General features: G+C 50.0%; 1 protein-coding gene and 1 long non-coding RNA gene across 3 annotated transcripts in view; one reads left to right on the plus strand and one right to left on the minus strand.

Moving 5' to 3' along the window:
• Positions 1 to 18,652, plus strand: part of MAPRE3 (microtubule associated protein RP/EB family member 3) — a 57,531-nt gene extending 38,879 nt beyond the window's left edge. Inside the window, exons 2-7 of one of the 2 annotated variants that reach the window (XM_023230032.2) lie at positions 13,667 to 13,794; positions 14,780 to 14,925; positions 15,556 to 15,757; positions 17,044 to 17,198; positions 17,339 to 17,491; positions 17,739 to 18,652. In XM_023230032.2, the coding sequence (XP_023085800.1) occupies positions 13,674 to 13,794; positions 14,780 to 14,925; positions 15,556 to 15,757; positions 17,044 to 17,198; positions 17,339 to 17,491; positions 17,739 to 17,807 (846 nt within the window). In that variant the 5' untranslated portion in view covers positions 13,667 to 13,673 and the 3' untranslated portion in view covers positions 17,808 to 18,652. The remainder of the gene's footprint in view (positions 1 to 13,666; positions 13,795 to 14,779; positions 14,926 to 15,555; positions 15,758 to 17,043; positions 17,199 to 17,338; positions 17,492 to 17,738) is intronic. The other variant, XM_023230033.1, reaches the window with a different exon arrangement.
• On the minus strand, positions 15,589 to 24,916 carry LOC116418455. Its single transcript, XR_004228487.1, has 4 exons — positions 24,774 to 24,916; positions 21,293 to 22,198; positions 17,022 to 17,261; positions 15,589 to 16,263 (listed from the first exon to the last, which is right to left on the minus strand). It is a non-coding gene; the product is annotated as an uncharacterized LOC116418455 (long non-coding RNA).
• Between the last annotated feature and the right edge of the window lie 13 nt (positions 24,917 to 24,929).

Genomic DNA, 24,929 nt, shown 5'->3' on the forward strand with positions numbered 1-24,929 from the left:
AGTAAATTATGGTACATCCATATGTATGCCATTGTTTGGAATACTACTCAGCAATAAAGAGGAACCATTAATCCATGCAACAACTTGGATGGAAGTCAAAGGCACTATGCTGAGAAGAAAAAAAGCCAGTCTCAAAAGGTTACTGTATGATTTCAGGTATATAACATTGACAAAATGACAAAATTATATATAGAGTGATGGGGAACAGATCTTTGGTGGCCAGGGGATAGGGTTGGGAGGAGGGCACAGCTATAAATGGGTAGCATGAGGGAGTTTCTTTGAGATTATAGAACAGGTCTGTATTCTGGTAGGGTGGTGATTACATGTATTCATCCATGTGATAAAACTTCATGGAGTATATGACAAAAAAAGAGTGCGTGTAAAAACTGATGGAATCCAAATAAGGTCTATAGTTTATTTACAAATGTGCCAATGTGGATTTCTTGGTTTTAATAATTGTTATATAAGATGTTACTGGGGGAAACTGGATGAGGAGACATGAAATACATGGGAATTATTTGTTCTGTTTTGCAACTGTGAGTCTAAAATCATTTCAAAATAAAAAAGTTTACCAAAAATTGGAGGGACTCTCTTGGGAATCTCTTCAGTTTTTTACTAGAAAAGATAATATAGAATAAAGCCTCTGCAGAATTATAAATTGAATGCAGTTTCTAAACACTGTAATTTCATTTGTTGTAATTTTGATTTGGAAATTATTTTAAATATAGTATTAGCAATATTTTGTATTGTTGACTAAAATACTGTATACCCAAAAAGAAAATCCTTTGGAGAATTTCCCTTCCAGATAAAATAACTCCTTAACCATGGCGTATGGAGCTACTGGTGATGTGGCTTTCGTCTGCCTTTTTAACCAAATCTCCTGCTCCAACATGACTCTGGGATGCGCTACTTGCAGTCCTTTCCCTCCTCCCCATGCATTCCCCTTTCCTCTTAACTCTTACCTGCCTGATGAGTTTCTCCTTCAAGACCCAGTTCAAACCATGCTTCCTTTACAAAGCTTTCCCTGATGCAGGAAGCAGAGTTGCTCCAACAGCTCCTGTATCTGGAGTTGGAGCGTAATGTGTTGCCCTTTGGTTATTTCGTTCAGTTGTCTAGCTCTCACCTAAGTTCATGAATTTCTCGAGGGCCCAGAGTAGGTTCATTTGTTCCTATAGGTCCTGTGCTGGCACAGGGGCTGGCACACAGCATTGGGTGCTGAAGCACACACTCCCTAAATGGTGATGAGTGAGTGAGTGAATCTGAGGCTCTGCAGTGTCCTTAGAAAGCAATTTTGTCTATTCTTCCTGCCTTAATACAGTAATTTCCCACAAAACCAAACATTAAAAAGGGCTCTGATTAACCACAGTTAAACAAAGTTAATCAATATGTACAATATTATTTTCCAAACATTCAACTTAGTTAAGACTTTATTATATAAACACACTTCCCATCTTGCTTTTCATTTGTGATACAGCATTGTGAGTAGCTGGAGAAAGATCATGAGTCGTACTCATGGGTCTTCTTGGACAGATAAGATCTAGAACTTGAGGGAAGCATGTGGAGTCTGAAGGGGGATGGGTGGGATATTGAGATAAGGAGCACAAGCCTACCTTTAATCTATATTTCTTTTCTTTCTTTTTTTTTTTTTTCCTTTATGAGATGGAGTTTTGCTGTTTGTTGGCCAGGCTGGAGTGCAGTGGCACGATATTGGCTGACTGCAACCTCCGCCTCTCAGGTTCAAGCCATTCTCCTATCTCAGCCTCCCAAGTAGCTGGGATTACAGGTGCATGTCACCATGCCCAGCTAATTTTTGTATTTTTAGTAGAGATGGGGGTTTCACCATGTTGGCCAGGCTGGTCTCGAACTCCTGACCTCAGGTGATCCACCGTGGCCTCCCAAAGTGCTGGGATTATAGGCATGAGCCACAGCACCTGACCTAATCTATATTTCATTTCAAATTTTAACTGAAAGAACCAAGATGCTCTCCACCCTGCAGGCAGTCACTCACTATCTACCCGAAGTGCTGCAGCAGACACACATGGCTGTGATGACAAATGCCTGATGTCCCTCTCCAGCTTCCTCCTGGGCAAATGATCGAGGACTCCACAATCATCTGCAGGTCTAGCTGCTGTCCCCACACTCCAACAAAATGACTCAGAGTTTCATCATTTCTTATTGCACAATCTAATGACCATATCACCACCTCCGGTCTGGTAGCTTCATTAAACAGGGCAGATGACCTCCTCTTTGAAAGTGGCCCTCCCTTGGCTCCTGAGACATCGCCTTCTCTCCACCTCCTCTATTTTCATTGCGTCCCTAACATTCCTCCAGGACTGAGTCATTGGTCTTATGCCCTTTTTAAAAAATAAAAGTAATAATAAATATGTTTCCCATGTCCAGAATTTCCCATTTTCTCTTCGCTGCTTTCTGGCATCCTGTCATCTTTAAAGGCCCAATTAGGTGCCACCTTCCTCCAGAAACCCTCTAACTGCTGATACCCCTCTCATCTTTTTCATGTGCCTGGAACACTTAAAAGCCAAAGGTGCTTTCACTATTTAGCACGTCATATATTCTGCTTTGTGGCATCCCTTGTTATTTTAGAAATTACTCTTACCTCTTCAACCAAAAAAAGGCTCCTTAATAAAGACAAGACTCATGCCTTGAAATGATCCCATGTCCTCATGATGCTTCACTGGGTGTTGAGCCCTTTTTTTCAGTGGTCAGTAAGCACTTGCTGGTCAAGATGAAGGCAATGCTAGGCTGGGCCGGGTGGCTCATGCCTGTAATCCTAGCACTTTGGGAGGCTGAGGCAGGTGGATCACTTGAGGTCAGGAGTTCAAGACCAGCCTGGCCAACATGGTGAAACCTCATCTCTACTAAAAATACAAAAATTAGCTGGGTGTGGTGGCGCACACCTGTAATCCCAGCTATTCAGGAGGCTGAGGCAGGAGGATTGCTTGAACCAGGGAGATGTAGGTTGCAGTGAGCTGAGATCATGCCATTGTACTCCAGCCTGGGCAACAGAGTGAGACTCCATCTCAAAAAAAAAAAAAAAAAAAAAGAGAGAGAGACAGAGGTTAAGGCAATCCTACAATGTCTTGAAAAAATAAGTATAAAGAAGAAAACTGGACTAGGCATGGTGGCTCATGCCTGTAATCTCAACACTTTGGGAGGCCGAGGTGGGCGGATCACAAAGTCAAGAGTTTGAGACCAGCCTGGCCAATATGGTGAAACCCCATCTCTACTAAGAATACAAAAATTAGCCAAGCATGGTGATGGACGCCTGTAATCCCAGCTACTCGGGAGGCTGAGGCAGGAGAATTGCTTGAACCTGGGAGGTGGAGGTTGCAGTGAGCCGAGATCGTGCCACTGCACTCCAGCCTGGACGACAGAGCAAGACTCCGTCTCGGGGAAAAAAAAAAAAAAGAAGAAGAAGAAGAAGATGAAAACCGGCCGTGCGCAGTGGCTCACGCCTGTAATCCCAGGACTTTGGGAGGCCGAGGCAGGTGGATCACAAGGTCAGGAGATCGAGACCAACCTGGCTAACTCAGTGAAACCCCGTCTCTAGTAAAAATAGAAAAAATTAGCTGGGCGAGGTGGCAGGTGCCTGTAGTCCCAGCTACTCGGGAGGCTGAGGCAGGAGAATGGCATGAACCCGGGAGGCAGAGCTTGGAGTGAGCCGAGATCGCGCCACTGCACTCCAGCCTGGGCGACAGAGCAAGACTCCATCTCAAAAAAAAAAGAAGAAGAAAACCTCGGAAATTCCCTTTCCCTCCTCCTAATTCTCAAGGGGTGAAATCTGGGCAAGTCATCCTGCTCTAGAGCTGCGAAAAATCAAATCGTCCTTCCGGCCCCAGTGTGGCAGTGTGGAAAGAGCATGGGATTTGGGTTCAGGTGGCCGGGTTCAGCTCTGATCTTGCCAGTGGTTGATCTTGAACTTGGAAAAGTCACTGGAATCCTCAGCCTTCATTTTCTCATAAGCAAAATTGAGGTAATAAAGGCTTTCTGGAGCTGGACGCTGGAATCCACAAGAGTGGCATTTCTGGTGGGAATTTCAGGCACCATGGTAGGGCAGGAGAGAAGCTATCTGCAGGACTTCTGGAAGCTCTCCAGTGCATGTCCCCACTGGGGTCTGACTGTCTCCACGTAGGGTTAGTCTTACAGGACAAGCAGGTAGGGTAGAGTCTGAGGCCATGAGGAATGGCAGTCTACTGGAGAGGGCACAGAGAGTTCAACAAACACTGAAACTTAGTTTGTCCTGGATATCTTCAGGGTCGACTTTCTGGTGGAAAGGTTAAAGTATAAATGACTGTGCCCTGTCAAAAGGGCACAAGAAGTAAAACTGGGAGGATTTTGGGAGGGGACTGGATGTTAGGTGGAAGGTATGAGAGCAGAGAAGAGGGGCCTGAGCCTGGGGAGAGGGGAAAGTAGGCTAAACAATTCACAGGATGCAGACATTTCAGAGAAGTGTGAGGACATATCACTTGGCCCTGGACAACAACTATAAGTCAGACAGTCCAAAAAGACATCGTTCCAAAGGAACATAAAGTGACATGGCTTGTATGTGTCCCCAGAGACATAGATGTGCTTTTGGAGCTTGAAAGATAATTAAGAAAACATCAGACCCACCAGGGCTGCTGCAAACATGACAGTTCCCTTCCCAACACGTCATGGCAGCTGCTGCAGCTCCCTTCCCTCTCTATCCTGAGGCTAGCCACAGATGGGCCAACAGCCTGCCCCCAGAGTAGACCAAGCAGAGAGGTGCTCCCAGGAGTTACCAGGTTCCACCCTTGGAACCATCCTAAAATCCTGTTCTGGGAAGTCCAGCAGCACCATGTTATATGCATTAGAGGAAGATAGTTTAAATCCCTTGCCAAGGTTCCCGAGGCTTCGTGCTGCATCTGTTTGCGTGTGGCCAGGGAATGCAGCTAGCATTCTCCTCTCCTTCCTTCTCCATGTAGCCAACGGTACCGCCTCAGGGTCAACAAACAAGAAACAAAACCAGAAAACCACACTTTCTGAGTCCACCTGTCATCTGAACCCTCCAAACCCTAGTTTAACCTCTCCCATTCATTCATTCATTCATTCAATAAATATATAGGTACTGAGCAGCTATTGGGCACTGAGCCCTGAGCTAGTATTAATTGAGGAAAGAAATCGGCAACATCGCTCCGAAAGCACAGCTCTGTTTTTCTGCCTGGGGCAGCAGAGAGTGGATACCCAAGGCTGTCCCTGCTCTCTCCCTGCTCAGGACCCTGACCAGAGGGTCTGTGGCAATTGGGTCAGGGTGCAGGAAAGAAGACAGTGAGTCAGATGTCTATGTCAGTGATCTTGCCTATCAGTAAAGTTGCTCAGCCCCCAAGGCAGGGCGATGGTGAACCTTTGGCTCCCGCCAGCAGTACCCATTATCCTCTCAACAGCCCCATGCTCAATCATACCATCATTCTGCTGCTTCATGAAAACTGAGGCTTGGATACCTTCGCCTACTTGCTTGTGTCTCATAGGCAGCAAACGGCAAAGCCTGCAGCCAAGTCACCTGTCTACCTTCTGCTGGGAGACTTGGATTGCTGGGTGACTCCATGGACATTTGTTGACCTAAAAAGTAGGTGTTTGAGGAACTGAAAGATCTCCAGCAAAGAACCTTTAGAAAGAAAAGATTGCCTTTCTATCTGACCACCTAGATGAACTCTACTAAAATTGAATGATTTTAGCAATGAGAAATTATTTACTATACTGCAGGGTTTCCATTAACCCTCGAAGTTATGGTCAGATAGAGTAACCTAGCCAGAACCTCCCCCAAGGACTCCTTACCTGGCTAGCAGCTACAGGGATGTGGCACCATTATCCCAACCAGCCTGGGGAGAGCCTTGGTAAGAGTTCAGATCTAGCCAGGCACGGTGGCTCATGCCTGTAATCCCAGCACTTTGGGAGGCTGAGACGGGCGGATCACAAGGTCAGGAGTTCGAGACCATCCTGGCTAACACGGTGAAACCCCGTCTCTACTAAAAATACAAAAAATTAGCCGGGCGTGGTGGCAGGCGCCTGTAGTCCCAGCTTCTCGGGAGGCTGAGGCAGGAGAATGGCATGAACCCAGGAGGCGGAGCTTGCAGTGAGCTGAGATTGTGTCACTGCACTCTAACCTGGGCGACAGAGCAAGACTCCATCTCAAAAAAAAAAAAAAAAAAAAAGTTCAGATCATTATTCAGCAGGAAATGTCCAGAACCTAGGTGGCTGGAACTTCAGTAGGGCTCAGGGTCTTAGAGTTGTGACCTAAAATTGTTGTGAGAACAAAATCCTGGAGGTGTTTCAGTCCCTACCTGAACCCACAGCCATCCAGATCCCTGTCCTGGATCTATGGGAAGGGGTGCATGTTGGGCTCCTGGCCAACCCTGCAACTACTCCACTTGCCCCATCTCTGCATTGACTAATCCAGCTTTGAGAGGCTGAGCCTCTCGATGAGTCAGGTCCTTGCCCAGTCATAAGAAGAAGGTGATTGGCCGGGTCTGCCAGGGCTTTGTGACCCGCTGGCTGGCTCCCCAGCCCCTCAGAACCCCTCAGCCCCACCTGCACATACTGCCTCCATGCAAGCCCAGAATAACCTGGATATGTGACTCACGGGGGTAGGAGTAGCAATTTTGCAGATTTTCCAAACAGGTGACTTCAGCCCCCTGGGCCTGGGCAGGAAGGGGTAGCCCAGTGACAATGGGCATAGCCCCACTTCAGGAACCGGAAACGTGTTGGCTGGCTCTGCGGAGTTCTCTCTCCTCTGATCCCACAGCGTCTGTTCCAGTTGTGTTGGCTGGTAGGATGGCGTCTACAAAGCAGGCTATATGGGAGTTGGGGAGGGATTGTGGTCAGAGCCCAGCTTTGGGAAGCCCATGTGGCTGTCTCAAGGCAAAGCGGCAGAGAAAAGTTCCGTAGTCTGTCTCCCTTCTGGACTGGCCATTCCGTGGTCTCAGAGACCAGAAGCTGGCTGTGTGTCAGGCACCTACTCCTCAAACAAATGCCCTTAGATTCTTACTGTCTACCCCGTGATGCTGACAGCACTTGCCAAATACATACTGAATGTCAGGCTCTGTGCTCAGCACTGTGTACACATGGCTCACTTAATCCTCATAACTGTTCTGTGAAGTGAGAGTTGTCACTGTCCCCATTTTATAGATGAGGAAACTGAGACCTAAAGTCAAGTCAGACAGCTAGGAAATGGTACAGTTAGGATTTAAACCCACGTGATGTGCCTGGAGATCCAGTGTTCTTAAGCACTACCTTTTTGGAGCTTGCTGGAGGCATGCTGGCCACCTCCTTCAGGACTGATAGACCTGGTGTGTCTTTCATAGCCACGCTGGGCAGAGGGTGGAGGCCTGGAAACTGCAGGGAGTTCTTTCAGGGACCAGCCAGAACAGGGCAAAACTTGAGGTAAAAGGAGATCTAGAGAATTAGAGAAGACTGAGGGCCCCTAAATTACCCTTAAGACATATTTGTGGAAGATAGACTTAAAAACAAAAAGCCAAAATTAGATTTAGGCTGGTGATAAGGTCATTAAATAATAGAATGTGAAATTTCAGTTGTGCAGCCTTACTGGCCATCTTTATGATTTAAGAATATAAGTGCCTAGATCTAAGTGCAGTCCTAATTGCCTGGGAAGGAAGCAGATGGTCTCTAGAAACCCTTCTGACCATGGGTTAGTAGGATTTGGTTTTGATGACCATTTTTAAGGCCTCAGTCTGCAGAATGACCAGCAGCTTCCCCTCCCACAGTGAGAGCTGTAATTGCCTTTCCTAGTTGCCGGTGAACGCACCATGAACCTTATAGTCCTAGTATAGGAAATGACTCAGCAAAATCACCAGATTAAACCTCCTCAACTTTTCTTTCCCTTGACTCCATTCCTGATAGCAGAGCAGGCATTCCCCAAGGCCACATTGTCGGTCTGATCCTCAAATGGGGATCTGCCTGGATGGTGACATGCCACAATCCAATCAGGGTCTGTTTCTCCTAACAGTCACGTGTGCCAAAGATCATGGTAGAAACATGTGGATGGGGTTGGAAGACACTGCTACTACATCTCTTGGGACAGAGCCTGCCCACTCCGAGTGGCTACCTATCATTCACTCTGGGGAGGTGAAGGAGCTCTTGGGAACAAGTGCGTTATTATTAAGAGTTTCATCAGGTTATGTCTTTGCTGTAATTGGAGGCAGCTGGTCCACTTAGACCCTGATGCTTGGACAAATACTTTATACACCTCTGCCCCCAGCAGCTGGTCTGGTGTGAGTCCAGGCCCAAGTCAACCCCCAATGCAAAAGGCAATCAGAAGTTGGACCTGTTTGGTGAGTTCAAACTGTGGTTTTGGGGGATACAGAGACTGGCTCAGTTCAGTCCAGGATCTTAGAACAGCCCCAATGCTCCAGACCCCTCAGCCAGCCCAGCTCTTAGAGGCTCCCAATTTGAGCTCTAAATTGAGCTCTGGAAAGGGGGGTTGGAGGATGAGGGAGACATTTAAAGGAGTTTTTGCTCAGGACCTGGGTGCCACCTGCTGGCCATGTTTAGTTCTATTTACAGAGCCAAAGCTAGGAGAGGAAAATTAAAAGGGCATCCCGCCCTCCCCAGTGTGATGAGGGGTAAGGAAACAAGGAGGCTGTTTCTTCATGCTGCCCTAGCAAATGCAGCAGAGTATTCCTGCAGAGACCCCTGGGTGCCCTGGATGAGTCCTCCTGAGCCAAATGGACCTCCACTAGAGCAGAGTGTAGCCCCAGTTGAGAGGACCTGAAGGAATAGTGAGTGGGGACTGAGGCTCTGTTCCTGCTGCTAGCTACCTGCTTCCGCAGAAGCCCCATAGTGGGTAACAGCATGATTCATTGCTGGGCCCTGAAAGGAGCCATTTTTTCCAGCTTCCTTCGCACAGGCACTGCTGCCACTCATGGGACCCTAGAGTCAGACCAAAGGTGTAGAAAATACCCTCCCGTCATCAGGCATTAACAAAACTGGGTCAATGCTGAGAAGACCTGGTCATTTTTCAAGTAGCTATGTGGCTCTTAGTGACTCGTAGAAGCCCTAAAAGCAAGGCCTTTAGTTGCGTTCTAAACTCTAGGGAAACTGGAGATTTTCCCTGTATACCAAGGACTGGCTAGCATTTTCCCCCAGATAAGTGGCAGAACATCCCAATGTTCCAGCCTTTGCCATTGCAACAAAAGCCAGTAAATCCCGGCTAAGTATGCATATCAAATGAAAGCTGTGGTTCTCATATGTGGCTGTGCACCAGAATCACCTGGGGTATTCTTTAAAATTATATATATGTGTGTGTGTGTAAAATAGGTGCATATAACATGTAATGTATATATGATATATACACACACTTGGGCTGCACTCAAGCCTCTTGAAGTCTCTGCAGGAGAAGCCGGTGGACTCTCCTAGTAAAGAACCTCTGCAATGCATGGAGGAGGCCTGAACCATTAGCAGGTCCAATCCTGTGGAACCAGGAAAGCTGCCCTCAGGCCGGAAGACCCTTGAGGCTCAAACAATTTCAGTCAAAAACTGGAGGATATGTTTGGACTAAGACCATTGCCTTTTCTTTTCTTCAGTAGTCAGTCCTTGAAATTCATATACTTTAAACAGAACAGAATCCCTAAAGTGACTCGGGAACTCCCAGGACCAACCTAAGACTATTTGCCCCCAGAACCACCCCAGACCAGACCAGCCCCTCTGAGGCCTGTCAGCCACAGCTGGCCCAGAATAACTGTGCCCCAGGGGCCTCATAAGGAAGTGAGTCTCTGAGCCTGTGGAACGCTCTTGCAGAGTCCTTCTGGATAGTTCCCGGAATAGCTGGTGCCCTCTGTACCAGCTCCTGGCCATCCTCTTCATCCTCCCTGGGGACCTGGCAGAGTCTGACCACTCTGGCCCTGGGGCCATTCACATCCGTCTCTCTACCTCTGCGTGCCCTCCCCTTCCCGCTTCCTGTGGCACTTGCTGTTTCCAGCACACTTTTGAGCATTTGGTTATACTGTTCTCATGGGTGCATTACTCTCCCCAGTAAGATTATGAACTCCTTGAGGACAGGGGCAAATCTTTTCAATTTATTGCAGTTCACAACAAAATAATACTCATCAAAATTAGATGCCCTTTCCTTGACTCTACCCACTCTGCCCCTTCGGCAAGCTTAGCGTCCATCCATCCATCCACTCCTCCTCCTGTTACTTTAGGTGCGTCCTGGGAACTGGGAAACACTCCCCTAACTCCGGTCTGCAATTCCACTCCACCAATATGGTTAGGCAGTTATTATCCACCAAGAACTGGCGTGGAACCCGAAAGTGAATGGAACACAACCTGGCCATTGAAGAGCTTACAGTCAGGTGGAAGGGGCAGGCACACAATAATTTTTTTTTTTTTTTTTTTTTGGAGACAGAGTCTGGAGTGCAGTGGCATGATCTTGGCTCACAGCAACCTCCACCTCCGAGTTCAAGCAATTCTCCTGCCTCAGCCTCCCTAGTAGCTAGGATTACACGCCTGGCTAATTTTTGTATTTTTAGTAGAGACAGGGTTTTGCCATGTTGGCCAGGCTTGTCTCGAACTCCTGGCTTAGGTGATTGGCCCCCCTCAGCCTCCCAAAGTGCTGGCATTACAGGCATGAGCCACCACACCAGGTCTCACACACATGATTTCAAGAGACTGTGCGGGATGCCATGAAGAGCCGTGCCCAGGGTGCTGTGGGATCACAGGCACATGCCTCCCACAGAGGGGTCAGAGAAAGTCTCCTGGAGCTAAAGTAGAGTCCTGAGGCTAAAGCCGGTGGAGGGGGGATGGCAGGGGGACCCAGGCCAGAAGGTGATGAGACACGATTTAGAAAGAGGAGGGGACACAAGGCATCACTCAGTTGTTCAGCGTTACTGAATGTCTTGCCTGTGACAGGCCTGGATACCCCACTCTTGGCTTCAAGGCACTTCCGACAGGGGGCACAGGCATTTAAAAGTCCAGTGGTGAGCGCAGGGGCCAAGATGCAGGGCAGTGGGCACAGAGCCGTTGTGGAGGAGGAGACTCAAATGTAGTCAACATTACCCTCGGAAAGCTCTGAAATTGCCAGGTCCTGAGTCTTTAGGAGCTCCCATGACAATAATTCATTTCTGTTTCTCTTGGCTTTTTGGCCCCACGTGGCCTCCCTTTGCTGGGCAATGAAGGACAAGGTTTATTTTTCAAAAGAGGAAGAACTAGGAATAAAGAAGAGGGTTTTCTCTCATGATTTTTCTTCAAAGCATTAATTTAAGTTAAACGTGCTCCGTCCTATGTGCTTGGGGTCAGGGGTGGGAATGTGAGGGGCACACAGCTCTGCAGATGCTTTGCTGAGCCTCCCTCTCTAAAGCAGTACTGCTCAAAACAGGACCGTGCCTGCAGATCCTCTGGGCATCTTGGTCAAAGGCAGTTTCTCATTTAGTAGGTCTGGGGGAGGGCAAGAGAACTGGAATTTTTAACTGGCTGATCCCCATATAGCCCCAGTGCTGCAGGTCTGGAGCCACAGTTGAGAACCATGGAGCAGAGAATGAACTTTCAGGTGGGGACAGCATTCCAGACAGAGGGTGAGTAGGAAGCTGCCTATGGCTCCTAACTGTGGGAGCAAAGTGGGAGATAAGGCTGAAGAGGTGAGGTCCCCTTATGAGTTTGATAAGTGGTCAGGAGGAGTCACATGATAACAGCAGATGCCTGCAACAGATAGGGAAATATTCTTCCTGTAAGAATGTAGGGTGTGTAAGATGTATTCTTATTTCACAGAGACACTTTACATATTAAACCTGGAGAAATATTCTTCATTCGCTCCGGAGACACATGTCCTCACAATTCTTGGAAAACACAGTCCTTTTGACCTATCTTGTTTCTCCATTTCTGATAAAGAACTGGTTACAAGAAATATGTCCTCCTTTTCTTAACAGCGCAAGTCAGTTAGCAGCGGCAACTGACCCTTGGCCTCTGTGGGGTGAGAAGGAGGCTCACTGCTGGCTGCACTCCAACTGCTGGTTTCAGTGCGGGAACATAGGGTCAGAGTGGCCAAAAGAAACCAGAAATCCCAAGTTGTTAAAACATCTCAACTTTAAAATATTGGGCACTAATTCAAAACTGTTTCCAACACTATGAGTGCTAAACAGTTTAAGTCTGCAAGGTAAATTCGGCCAAGGAGTGTCTCTTTTACGACTGCTGGCTGAAAGGACTTCAAGTAGGGGAGGGGGGTGGCCAGGCCTGCTTTTAGCTAGATTCTGACGACAGCAGTGTCAAGGATGGATTAGGAGGAGGGGGAGACTGAAGGCTAGAAGGCCTTTTAGGAGGCTCCTGCTAGCCTGGGCTAGAGAGAAAATACAATCAGCCCTCCACATCTGTGGGTTCCACATCTGTGGGTTCCACATCTGTGGATTCAGTCAAGTACCAATAAAAAATATTCAGGAAATAAAAAGGATTGTTGCATCGCCTACAGACTTTTTTTTCGTGTCATGATTTCCTAAACAATACAGTGTAACAACTATTTACATCAAAGTGACATGGTAGTAGGTATTATAAGTAATCTAGAGAGGATTTAAATCATACAGGAGGGTTGTGTAGGTTAACTGTAAATACTACATCATTTTATATAAGGGACTTGACTGTGCATTGACTTTGGTACATGGGGATATTCTGGAACAAATTCCCTCATGAATACCAAGGGACAACGGTATGTATAAATCCTGAAGGTAAGCAGAACAGGGTGGATTGGGGAGGTGGGGTTCCAGGACTTGAGGAATGAGAATTAATAGGTGCATGAGGGAGAGTAGGCTGTCTGAGATGACCCCGCAGGTTTCTAAGGTGGTGATTGATGGCTGGTGGTGACATTCACTGGGATAATGAATACAGGAGCCAGAAGCATATTCTAAGGGAAGGTTGTGGACAAGCAGAATTTAGATGCATCTGCGTCAGCCACAGGAATATGGAATCTGAAGTCAGAACAGAGGCAAAGGTTAGCTGGCTTTCTAAAACACAAATCTGGTCAGGTTACTGTCTGCTTAAACCCTCTAATGGTTTCCCGTCATCCAAACAGAAAGTCCAGATTCCTCCTCCTGGTAAACAAGGCCCTGGCAACCTGTCCCTGCCAACCTCATTGTGCCACACCCCAACAGAAAAATCTGCTCCCTGGGCCTGCTCCACAACTCAGAGTGCCCGGAATAAGCTCTGCCTTTGTTCTTGCTAGACCCTGTTCCAGAACATCCCCCCATACCAAAATCAAATACCTTCCACCCATCCCTTTTTATGTCTGGAAAATTCCTATTCTTTTCAGGCTCCAACATCTCTGCTCTGAAGCCTTTGCTGACCCTGCCCAGCAGATATGCTTACGCCCTTCTTTGTGCTGTCCCTGAACATTTATGTGCCTGTTTCACTGCCCCATCGCTCCCTACTGAGGGGATCTGCCTGTCTGTAAATGCCTCAAGGCAGAGGCCATATCTTAATTAACTTGGAATTACTGGCTCCTGGCGCACATCTAGCATATAGTAGATGCTCATGAAATGTCTAAGGAATAAAGACCCTCCCTCTGGGGGTAAACTGTGAGGGCAATCTGGAGGGAATGTTTCTTACTTCCCGGATCATACAGCCCGTCTCTCGTGACAGCTAAGGAGCTGCATGAGGCCCCAGTGCTGACCTCACCTTTTTTCTTGCTTTCCAGCTGGGGTATGGCCGTCAATGTGTACTCCACATCTGTGACCAGTGAAAATCTGAGTCGCCATGATATGCTTGCATGGGTCAACGACTCCCTGCACCTCAACTATACCAAGATAGAACAGCTCTGTTCAGGTAGGAGACTGGGAATATGGGAAGTGGCCCTGCTGGAAGGAAAGGAAAGAAAGGTTGGAAGGCAGAGCAGCCACGGCAGGGAATATACAGTCATGCATGGCTGAATGACTGATGTGCCCAGAGAAATGCATCCTTAGGCGATGCTGTTGTTGTGTGAACATCACAGAGTGTATTTACACAAACCTGGATGGCGTAACCTACTACACACCTCGGCTATATGGTATAGCCTACTACTCCTAGGCTAAAAACAAGCACAGCATGTTTCTGTACTAAATACTGCAGACAGTTTTAACACATGGTAAGTATTTGCACATCTAAACACACCTAAACATAGAAAAGGTACAATAAAAAGATGGTATATATAATCCTATGGGATCACCATCATATATGTGGTTCATCGCTGACCAAACCATCTTTATGCAGCCCATGGCTGTAGCTTGTGATTAGACTAAGGAGGAGAGCTGGAGGCCCTGAACCAGTCAGACTATCTGGAGCTGAAGTCAAGAAATGGAAGCAGGGAGAGAGAAGAGTAGGAGAGGCACCGTGAAGGACTGCAGGGAAAGGAGGAGCGGGGAGCTGAGAGCCAGGATGGCGGCAGAGCCACAGGTCTGACCTCATCTCTCTGGGTCCAGCTCTCAGCTCTTCTGGTAGTGCAACCTTGGGCAATTCACTCTGCTGCCTTAGGCCTCAGTTTTCCCATCCATAAGATGGAGATAATATCACCAACTAACTAGAGTTGCTGTTGGGATTACCCTACCTACATGCAGTGTGTGATGTGGTGCTGGTACATAATGTGCATCAATAAATAGTCATCGCTCTTCTTCGTGGAAAGCTGGGGGGATTCTGGCCATGTCTATCCTGAAAGTAGGACTGGCCCCAGCCCCAGAACAAGGAGAGAGAAGAGGAGATGGGGTTTGGGGAAGTGAGAGAGCAGCCCACAGAAGGAGAGCAGCGAGACCCCTCAGCCAGCTGTCCTTCTCCACAGGGGCAGCCTACTGCCAGTTCATGGACATGCTCTTCCCTGGGTGTGTGCACTTGAGGAAAGTGAAGTTCCAGGCCAAACTGGAGCATGAATACATCCACAACTTCAAGGTGCTGCAAGCAGCTTTCAAGAAGATGGGTGTTGACAAAGTAGGTGCCTGCGCTCCGGGGAGGGGCCCAAGGAGCAGTGTGACCCTGGGGAAGAAGAGGACCCACCAGCCCGGGCAACTGGGGCTCCTGGGGTCATTCCAGTGCTCGCGCCTCCCTCCACCTCCCGACTCTCCAGAGGGAATTTTTCCCCCTTTCAAGGCACAATGGAAAAGCCCACAACACTTGCCATCCCATCACGACAACAGTCCTTTCCCTTCCTCCTCTCTGGACCCCGCCCACCCTAACACTGAGCTCTGTGTACCGCTCCTGTGAAGTTCCACCTCTCTCTGTCTCTTAGGGCCCAAGAAAGTGTCTTTGCTCACTCTCCTGCCTCGGTGGCTGCAGACCCCCTGCAGACCCCCAGCCCACACGCGGGCAGTAGAGCCGAGGGGCGCCTCCCCACACAGTTCCTCCACATGGTGCCTGTAGAGAAGGGATGCCTCTGGATCTGAGACCAGGGCCTGCCAGCCCACCTGTCTGCTGTGGTGCTGTGGGAGGGGGGCAAGTGGAGAAGGCGGAGGACGCTGCAGCCCAGGGGCTGGCTTTCCTGAGAGCAGTGGCCCTCAGCAGAGAAAGGCGGCCCTACAGCAGCAGGTGGCTAAAGTACTCTGCTTATGTGGTCTATTTCAGATCATTCCTGTAGAGAAATTAGTGAAAGGAAAATTCCAAGATAATTTTGAGTTTATTCAGTGGTTTAAGAAATTCTTTGACGCAAACTATGATGGAAAGGATTACAACCCTCTGCTGGCGCGGCAGGGCCAGGACGTAGCGCCACCTCCTAACCCAGGTGATCAGATCTTCAACAAATCCAAGAAACTCATTGGCACAGCAGGTAACGTGCCCGAGCCGGGGGAGGGAGCATGGGGGGCCGGGCCGGCAGGCCTCTACAGCCAGGAATGCCCCCTGGGCCACGGCCCGGCCCTGCCAGCCTGGAGGAGACTTGTTATCACGGAGTTCGGATGACGCCGCCTGCTGGCCGCTTAGACCGGGGGAGTGAAAGTAGTGGGTGAGAGAGCTCCACAAATTGCTCCAAGAGGAGAGCCACCAGCACCAGCCATGGTGGCAGCTGGGGTAGGAGGCCCAAGACACTTTTTTTCGTAGCACGAGCTTACTTGTTTGCCTCAAGATGGTGGGGCAGCAAGGTGACTTGGTTTCTCCGCCCAGATGCATCCAGGCCAAGAGCCTGGTGCCAGCACCACAGCCCCTTCTTGCCCCCTGCCCACTGGATGGCCAGGGGCAGGAGTTACCAAGCTGGATCACACCTTCCCCCACTCCAAAGGCCCAACAGTCCTAAGTCCTCGAAAGATGAGTCTCTAGAGACGAGGCTTTGTCTGAGTCCTGGAGGGGAAGGGAGAGAAGCAATAGGGCCTTTGAGAAGCAGCAGCCTTGGGAGGGGAAGGGAGAGAAGCAGCCCCAGCCCGCGTCGGACCCCGTCATAGCAGAGCCACCTCCTCTGTCTGCACTGCTGTTCTGCCTGGGCCTGCCCCACTCGCCCGCCTGCTTGCTTTGCACTAGAAACAGCCCGCTCTGTCTAGGGAGGTGCAGTCACTAGTGAGCAATTTGCCACGGCATGCTGGCTGCGCTGGGGAGGAGCTGGGGTCCCCGATTTGGCCACTGTTGTGTAGATACCTGGTCCAGCCCAGCAGAGGGCAACAGAGCCCATCCTGACATAGGGCCCCGGGAGGGGCAGCCACCCAGAAACGATGGCTTTGGGCTGGGGCTTCTGTTAGGAAAGACCCTGTGCCAGCTGCCTTTCCTCTAGCTATCAGTACAAGAGGGACCCAAACCGTTCCAACTCCACTTCCCCAAATTTGCTGTCCTAATTTCTCTCCTCTATCCCTCAGGCCAGCTCTCTCCCTGCCCCAAGACCTCACACCTTCTTTAGTTCCCTATAGTTTCTGCTCTCCTAGGCTTGCCAAACAGCTGCCCAGCTGCTGGAGTGTCCACGTGGCCAAGGCTCGGGGCCTAGCTGTAGATGTCCTTCCTGGGGTGGGGGCAGGGGGGTGAGAGTGCCTGCCTGTCGCATGGGCCTGCCCCCGCAGTCCTCACACCAGGCTGTCTCCTGCCACATGCGCTGTGGGCTCACGTGGACTCACCTGACTCTTTTCCTCTGGGCAGTTCCACAGAGGACATCCCCCACAGGCCCAAAAAACATGCAGACCTCTGGCCGGCTGAGCAACGTGGCTCCCCCCTGCATTCTCCGGAAGAATCCTCCATCAGCCCGAAATGGTGGCCATGAGACTGATGCCCAAATTCTTGAACTCAACCAACAGGTGAGTGGGATAGGTAAGGGTAGCTGAGATAGCCCTGTCACCAAAGCCAGGCCCTTGGGGTGTCTGCAGGGACAAGAAAGGGCAGGCAGGGGAGCCTGAGGTGGGGACCTCTGGCTTGACACCACTTTGTCCCCAAGCAGCTGGTGGACTTGAAGCTGACAGTGGATGGGCTGGAGAAGGAACGTGACTTCTATTTCAGCAAACTTCGTGACATCGAGCTCATCTGCCAGGAGCATGAAAGTGAAAACAGCCCTGTTATCTCAGGCATCATTGGCATCCTCTATGCCACGGAGGTGAGCACTCCCAGGCCCATTGGGCACTCCCTAGTCTGGCCCGGCCCTAAGACCAGAAGTGTGATAGGGCTAGAAGGGACCATGGAGAAAATTTACTGATGAGAGAGTGGTAAAGTTACTAGCCCAGGGTCACCCATTAGCAGGGCTCCCAGGCTCTTGACCCCTTGCTCTTCAGCTACCTACAGAACCTGAGAAGCCCTGACTGGCCTGCCTGGCCCACCAGTTTCCTCTCCTTCCCACCCTCCAGGAAGGATTCGCACCCCCTGAGGACGATGAGATTGAAGAGCATCAACAAGAAGACCAGGACGAATACTGAGGGCAGCCACAGCCCTGGCTGACTGCACGGCTTCCCCATGCCTCCCTCCCTGCTCCACTCCCACATTATAGTCCTTTCCTACCACGGTCGGCTGGGTGCTTTGTGTCAGTGCCGCAGCACTAGGGAGCCAGACGAGCGGGGCTTGGGGGCATGGGGCCGGAAAGCAGGCAGAAGCCCGTCCTGGGTGGCGCTGGCCCAGTTGGCGGGACCCTGTCCACACCCACCCTATTTATTTCTGTTGTCTCTCTGTTGTGTCGCCCAACACTTCCCAGGGTGCTGCTGCCACCCGCCCCAGCCAGCCACTTGCTCCCGACAGCCAGCAGCTGTGTATTTGACAAAGTCATTGGTATATTTTTACTTACTGGATTCTCCTTGCACTTTACCTGTTCTTTTCCAGAGCTGACAGCACGGGCTCGGGGCAGTGTGCCTGGCTTGGCTTCCCTTCCCCATGGCTGGGGGCTGGGGTCAGACTCACCCATTCTAATTTATTTTGTCTTTTGGCTTCTCAGTAACTGAGGGGAAGGCTGATGTCAGGAGAGGGAGAGGGGGCTGAGGAGGTAGTGCCGTAGGCCCAGGGGGTCAGGGAGAGGGAGGGGGGCATGTGAGGGATGGAAATGACCTCCTGGCACCAGGCTCACCCACCCAAGGCCCCCTGCCCCAGCACCGAAGCCCAGTGCTGCCCTGAGGCCCCCAGCCACTCCCTCCAGCAGCCTGGTTCACCACACAGACTCTGCCTGGACCCCATTGTCTGTCTGCTTCCCACCCGCCCTGCCCACCCCCTGCCCCTCAGGCACCAGCCTGCATATGTGTTCACTTTTATTTAAATAAACTTGTGCGGTAAAAGTCCACAGCTGCAGCACAGCCTCACTGTCACCCTCCCACAGGCCTGGAAACCACCACCAGCTCTGGGCTCGGAGCCCAGCTCCAGCCTAGCCCCAGTGCCCAACACTGGTGGTAGGGCTCTGAGGGCAGGCAGGGGCCCCAACCCCCATCCCTGAGGAGGAACTAGGTCTGGGCCCGTGGCCATGACAAGGGGCAGCTGGTGAAGCGGCTGTGGGACACCGTGACACCGTAGTGGCCTGGCCAAGAGGTTCTTCGTTTCAGTCTCCTTTGGGTCAGGGGGACTGCATGTCATTCCCCACCTGTCGTCAAAGCTCACACACCTCACCATAGTGATTCAGCTGAGGACAGGGGCTCATGTGACAGAGAGAGCTGGGATGGCTACAAAGAACAAGCAGTTCTGAGTGCTGAAGCCCAGGATGGCAACGTCCAAGGGGTTCCTTCTGTAGAGCAGGCTCCAGTGGGAACAGGGAGCCAGGAGCCCTTCCACATTATCTGCACAGCCCCAGTCCCGGCATGTGCCTGACAAAAGGCCACACTAACCAATGTCCCAGAAGCCCAGCAGAGTCCAGGAGTGTGGAAATGAATGTGAGAGCCTTGGGGTCATCTAGACCAGCCCCCGGTTTACTGAGGAGGGGTCAGAGGCCCACATGCATGACTCACTCGCCATGGCAGAAACCTGGGCTAGAACTCACACTTCTTCACTTGAGGTTCAGGGCTCATCCCCAAAGACCACTGAGGTTCTTCCAGCTGCAGGACAGTGCTGGTTTCCTCGCCACCCTGAGTATGGCCAACACATGGCCCCTTTCTTTTTTTATTTTTTTTTTAATTTTTAATTTTAATTTTAATTTTTATTTTTATTTATTTATTTATTTATTTTTTGAGACGGAGTCTCGCTTTGTCGCCCGGGCTGGAGTGCAGTGGCCGGATCTCAGCTCACTGCAAGCTCCGCCTTCCGGGTTCACGCCATTCTCCTGCCTCCGCCTCCCAAGTAGCTGGGACTACAGGCGCCCGGCTAGTTTTTTTTTTTTTTTTTTTTGTATTCTTTAGTAGAGACGGGGTTTCACCATATTAGCCAGGATGGTCTCGATCTCCTGACCTTGTGATCCGCCCGTCTTGGCCTCCCAAAGTGCTGGGATTACAGGCTTGAGCCACTGCGCCCGGCCCCCATGGCCCCTTTCGAGACCACCACCATTTCTATCATGACATCAACTTCAAGCCTTAAATAAGCAATTCATATCTGTTTATTCCTCAGTCACCACCGCCCCTTTTGACTCCCACCCCCACATACATAGACACTTCTGCCTTATTCTATCTCTGTTCTTCTCCTCCAACAAGTTCCTTGCCTGCTTTTACTTATCATGATGATTTTAATTCCCTTGCCTAATTTTGAGACGGAGTCTGGCTCTGTCGCCCAAGCTGGAGTGCAGTGGCCGGATCTCAGCTCACTGCAAGCTCCGCCTCCCGGGTTTACGCCATTCTCCTGCCTCAGCCTCCCGAGTAGCTGGGACTACAGGCGCCCGCCACCTCGCCCGGCTAGTTTTTTGTATTTTTTAGTAGAGACGGGGTTTCACCGTGTTAGCCGGGATGGTCTCGATCTCCTGACCTCGTGATCCGCCCGTCTCGGCCTCCCAAAGTGCTGGGATTACAGGCTTGAGCCACCGCACCCGGCCTTCCCTTGCCTAATTTTTAAAGGCTTTTCCCCATGATTACAGGTAGATACCATGAAAGGATAGGCCATTGTTCTGCATTGCTCTTCAGGCCGAGACCTCACCCTGCAGGTAAAGTGGGCGTGGGAGGCACTGTGTCCATATCACAATCCCCAGAAGCTGTGAATATGTGGGTTACATGGCAAAAGGGAATTAAGACTGCCTGTGGGCCAGGCATGGTGGCTTACACCTGTAATCCCAGCACTTTTGGAGGCCAAAGCGGGATTATCACTTGAGCCCAGGAGTTCAAGACTTCCCTGAGCAACATAGGGAAACACCATCTCTACAAAAAATAAAATTTGAAGGTTGTTGTGGCATGTGCCTGTAGTCCCGGCTACTCAGGAGGCTGAAGCAGGAGGATCACTTGAGCCCAGTTGTTGTTAAGGCTGCAGTGAGCCATGATTGCTCCACTGTACTCCAGCGTGGGCAACAGAGTGAAACCCTGTCTCAAAAAAAAGAAAGAAAGTTGCAGATGGAATTCAGGAAGCTAATCTGCTGACCTTAAAACAGGGAGAGTGTCCTGGTTTATCCAGGTGGGTCCAGTGACATCATAAACATTTGTAAGGGTGGAAGCAGGAGGCAGAAAGGGTCAGAGTGGGCAGGGTGCTGTGGCTAATGTCTATAATCCCAGCATTTTGAGAGGCCAAGGCAGGAGGATCACTTAAGCGCAGGAGTTGGAGACCAGCCTGGACAACAGCAAGACTGCATCTTTACAAAAAATAGAAAAAAAGCCGAGCATGGTACTATATGCCTGTAGTGCCAGCTACTTGGGAGGCTGAGATGGAAGGATCACTTGAGCCCTGGAGATTGAGGCTGCAGTGAGCCATAATCATGCCACTGCACTTCAGCCTGGGCAACAGAGCAAGATCCTATCTCAAAACAAAAAAAATAAAATAAAAGAAGAGGTCAAAGTGATACAATGTGAGAGTGACTCACCTGCTGTTGTTGGCTTTGAAGACAGAAGGGAGCCATGAACTCAGGAATGCAGGTGGCCTCTAGAAGCTGGGCAAGAAAAAGAAATGGATGCTCCCCAAAAGCCTCCAGAAAGGAACCCAGTCCTGCTGACACCTCAATTCTCGCCCAGGGAGACCTGAGTTAGACTCCCGCCCTCCAGAACTGGAAGATAACACACTTGTTTTAAGGCACTAAGTTTGTGGCAATTTGTTTTAGCAGCAATAGAAACGTAGTACAGTGGGTAAAACAGTGCTTCAGTGAGCTCACCCTTCTGCTTACTCCCATACTAGACACCCATGTCCTCCTTGACCCAACATCTTTTGGGTCTTCAAACCCCATGGTGGGGCCTACCCAAGCCCACCTCCATGGCTAGTGTCTAAGGCTGCTCTTCAAACACCCAGAGCTTAAGGATGTAAAGCCACTCCCTTCTCCCCACCTCTTCCTGGTACCTCATACTAAGTGCTTCTTTCCTCTGGAACACTAAGATGGTGAACTGTAATTTTTTGTTTATACATTTGTCTCCCACACAGCCTTCAAGTTCCTTACAAGCAAGTGAGCTATATCTTCCAGCTCCACCTAGCACAGGGCCTGACACAGAGAAGGTGCTTAGAAAAGGTTGCTGGATAAGTAAATGCATGATTTATATGTCCTAGATGCCAAGTTAGAACTGGTAACTTACCAGACTATTCCAAAGAAAGAGAGAGTCCCTCTCCCACCCTTCTGTGTGCCTCTGCCATGGGGCAGCCCCCTCATTTGCCTCAATGGAAAGCCAGTTCTGTTTCTCTTCCAAAAACAGGGTCTCTTCTGCGATCATACATGTGACACAGGAGGGGTCGAACAAAGAGAAGATATTGCTGTTGGTCTCCTGAGTACACCTAAACCAATGATCTGCAAAATGAATTGATTAATGATCAGCTCAAATATGGTCCTTGGCAAAAGCACTGCATCTCAGAGCTACCTGATGGAAAGTCAGCCATGGTCAGGCCTAAAGGGGCTGGAGGACAGGTAGAGGAGGCAGCAAGATATGCTCGTCTCCCACCCCCTGCCTTCCCCACCAACATTTCACACAGCCCCATTTACCCTTCCAAAAGAGTGGATTATGCCACCCTCTCACTGGTCTCCCAGGGCCTGAAGAATAAAGTCCAGATTTGGCAGGCAAGTTCCTTGGCATATGGGCTCAGATCCCTTTCCAACCTTATATGAGGCTATTGTTGCATTGCTATAAAGAAACATCTAGACTGGGTAATTTACAAGAAAAGAAGTTTAATTGGCTCAGTTCTGCAGGCTGTGTAGGAAGCATAACGCTGACATCTGCCTCTAGGGAAGCCTCAGGCAGCTTACAATCATGGTGGAAGGCAAAGGGGGAGCAGATACATCACATGGTAAAAGCGGGAGCGAGCAAGCGAGAGAGAGAGAGAGAGAGAGAGAGAGAGAGATGCTGGGGAGGTGTCACACACTTTTAAATGACCAGATCTCATGAGAACTGGGATCCACCATGAGGGATCCACCACCATTATCCAAACACCTCCCACCAGGCCCCCACTGCCAGCACTGCGGATTACAATTCAACATGAGATTTGGGCAGAGACAAAAATCCAAACTGTATCAAACCTCATCACCTCCAAAGTCCCATCAAGCACTGTCCCACTGAACTGCTTCCAGTTTACCAACCCTCTAGCCCTTTGTTTTACATCAACAGATCCACACAACTGGCATTTTCTCTCCACCCACCCTAATCCTCAGCCAGTGAAAATTCAATTTTGTTTTTTGTTGTTGTTGTTGTTTTTTGGGGTTTGAGATGGAGTTTAGCTTTTGTTGCCCAGGTTGGAGTGCAGTGGCATAGTCTCGGCTCACTGCAACCTCCACCTCCCAGGTTCAAGCGATTATCCTGTCTCAGCCTCTTACGCTGCTGAGATTATAGGCATGTGCCAGCATGCCCAGCTAATTTTTTGTATTTAGTAGAGACGGGGTTTCACCATGTCGGCCTGGCTGGTCTCGAACTCCTGACCTCAAGTGATACCCACCTCGGCCTCCTGAAGTGTTGGGATTACAGGTGTGAGCCACGGCACCTGGCGAACCAATGAAAATTCTATTTCTCAGAACCCATCTCAGCTGCCGTCTCCTTTGGGAAGCTAATCTCCTTCCTAAAGAATTCATCACTCCCTCAGCTATTCATCCTGTAGGAATTTGGACTCTCATAGTTCTTACCATAATACCTCAGTATGGCAGATAGGAATCTCATCCTCACACACAGTTGTATACGAAATAGCACATTTCTTTAATTGTGATAAGTCACTTCGATTTTCTCTTCCCTCATTCTCCTCTGCTGGCATGCTTCAAGGTTCTGAAGGCTCCCAAGATACTCACACCCTCCACGTGGATGTCTGAGCAGGAACCTGTCTGCAAATGCCTCAAGTCTGGGGCTCTCCATCGCTTCCCTGACACATCTGGAACTTGGGACTGACTCTTGTGGTGGGAGGCAGAGCCTGTTCTTTCCCATTGCCTGGAAGGGGAAACCCGGCCCTGGCTGTCCCAGACCCCCAAACTTTTCTCAGCCTCCATAAGAAGAACTCAGAGGCCAGGAGCAGGCTCACTCCTGTAATCCCAGCACTTCGGGAGGCTGAGGAGAGTAGATCACTGAGCCCAGGAGTTTGAGATCAGCCTGGGCAACACAGCAAAACCCTGTCTCTACAAAAAATACCAAAGATTAGCCGGGCGTGGTAGTGGGTCAGGTGATCCGTGGTGGTGGATCACCGGAGCCCTGGAATTCGAGTCTGCAGTGAGTCGTGATCGCGCCACTGAACTCCAGCCTGGGTGGCAAAGCAAGATCCTGTCTCAAAAAAAAAAAAAAAAAAAAAGAAGTATTCTCCATTCTCCACCTCCTACCCCAGCTCCCCAACACTCTGCCCTTTCCTCAAGCCCCCATCCTCTTCCTTGTTCTTTGGCAATACATTTGTATAGCCCATTAAACCCGAAGTTTAATCACTAGCAGCAGTAAAGCCAGCACTTTCCTAGAAGAAAGGAAGCATTCAATCTTCAAACTCTCCCCAGAGATGAGGAGCACTACTTCCATCCCATCCTTCCAGCTGTACCAGAAAGGAAAGAAAAACAGTGGCTGGGCGCCGCAGCTCACGCCTGTAATCCCAGGACTTTGGGAGGCCGAGGCGGGTGGATCACTTTAGGTCAGGAGTTCGAGACCAGCCTAGCCAACATGGCGAAACCCCGTCTCTACTAAAAATACAAAAATTAGCTGGGCCTGGCGGCGGGACCCTGTAGTCCCAGCTACTCGGGAGGCTGAGGCACGAGAGTCGCTTAAACCTGGGAGGCGGAGGTTACAGTGAGCTGGGCTCGCGCTACCGCATTCCAGCCTGGGCATTCCAGCCTGGGCGACAGAGCGAGACCCTGTCAATCAATCGATCAATCAATTGATCAATAAAGGAAACAAAAACAGAAACAGTTCTACCAAGTCTCTCGATGCCGTGGCCTTCACATCGGCGCTCAGTGAACGTTCTCAGAAGGGAATCTCCTCTCTTTCCGGCCTCTTCGCCTGGGCAGGGACCGCAGGCTGTCACGGGAGCCTCTTCCAGTCGCTCCTCGCCCGAGAGAGCCTGGCCCAGGA

Source organism: Piliocolobus tephrosceles, chromosome 15, assembly GCF_002776525.5.
Source record: "Piliocolobus tephrosceles isolate RC106 chromosome 15, ASM277652v3, whole genome shotgun sequence".
In the NCBI taxonomy this organism is placed as follows: domain Eukaryota; kingdom Metazoa; phylum Chordata; class Mammalia; order Primates; family Cercopithecidae; genus Piliocolobus; species Piliocolobus tephrosceles.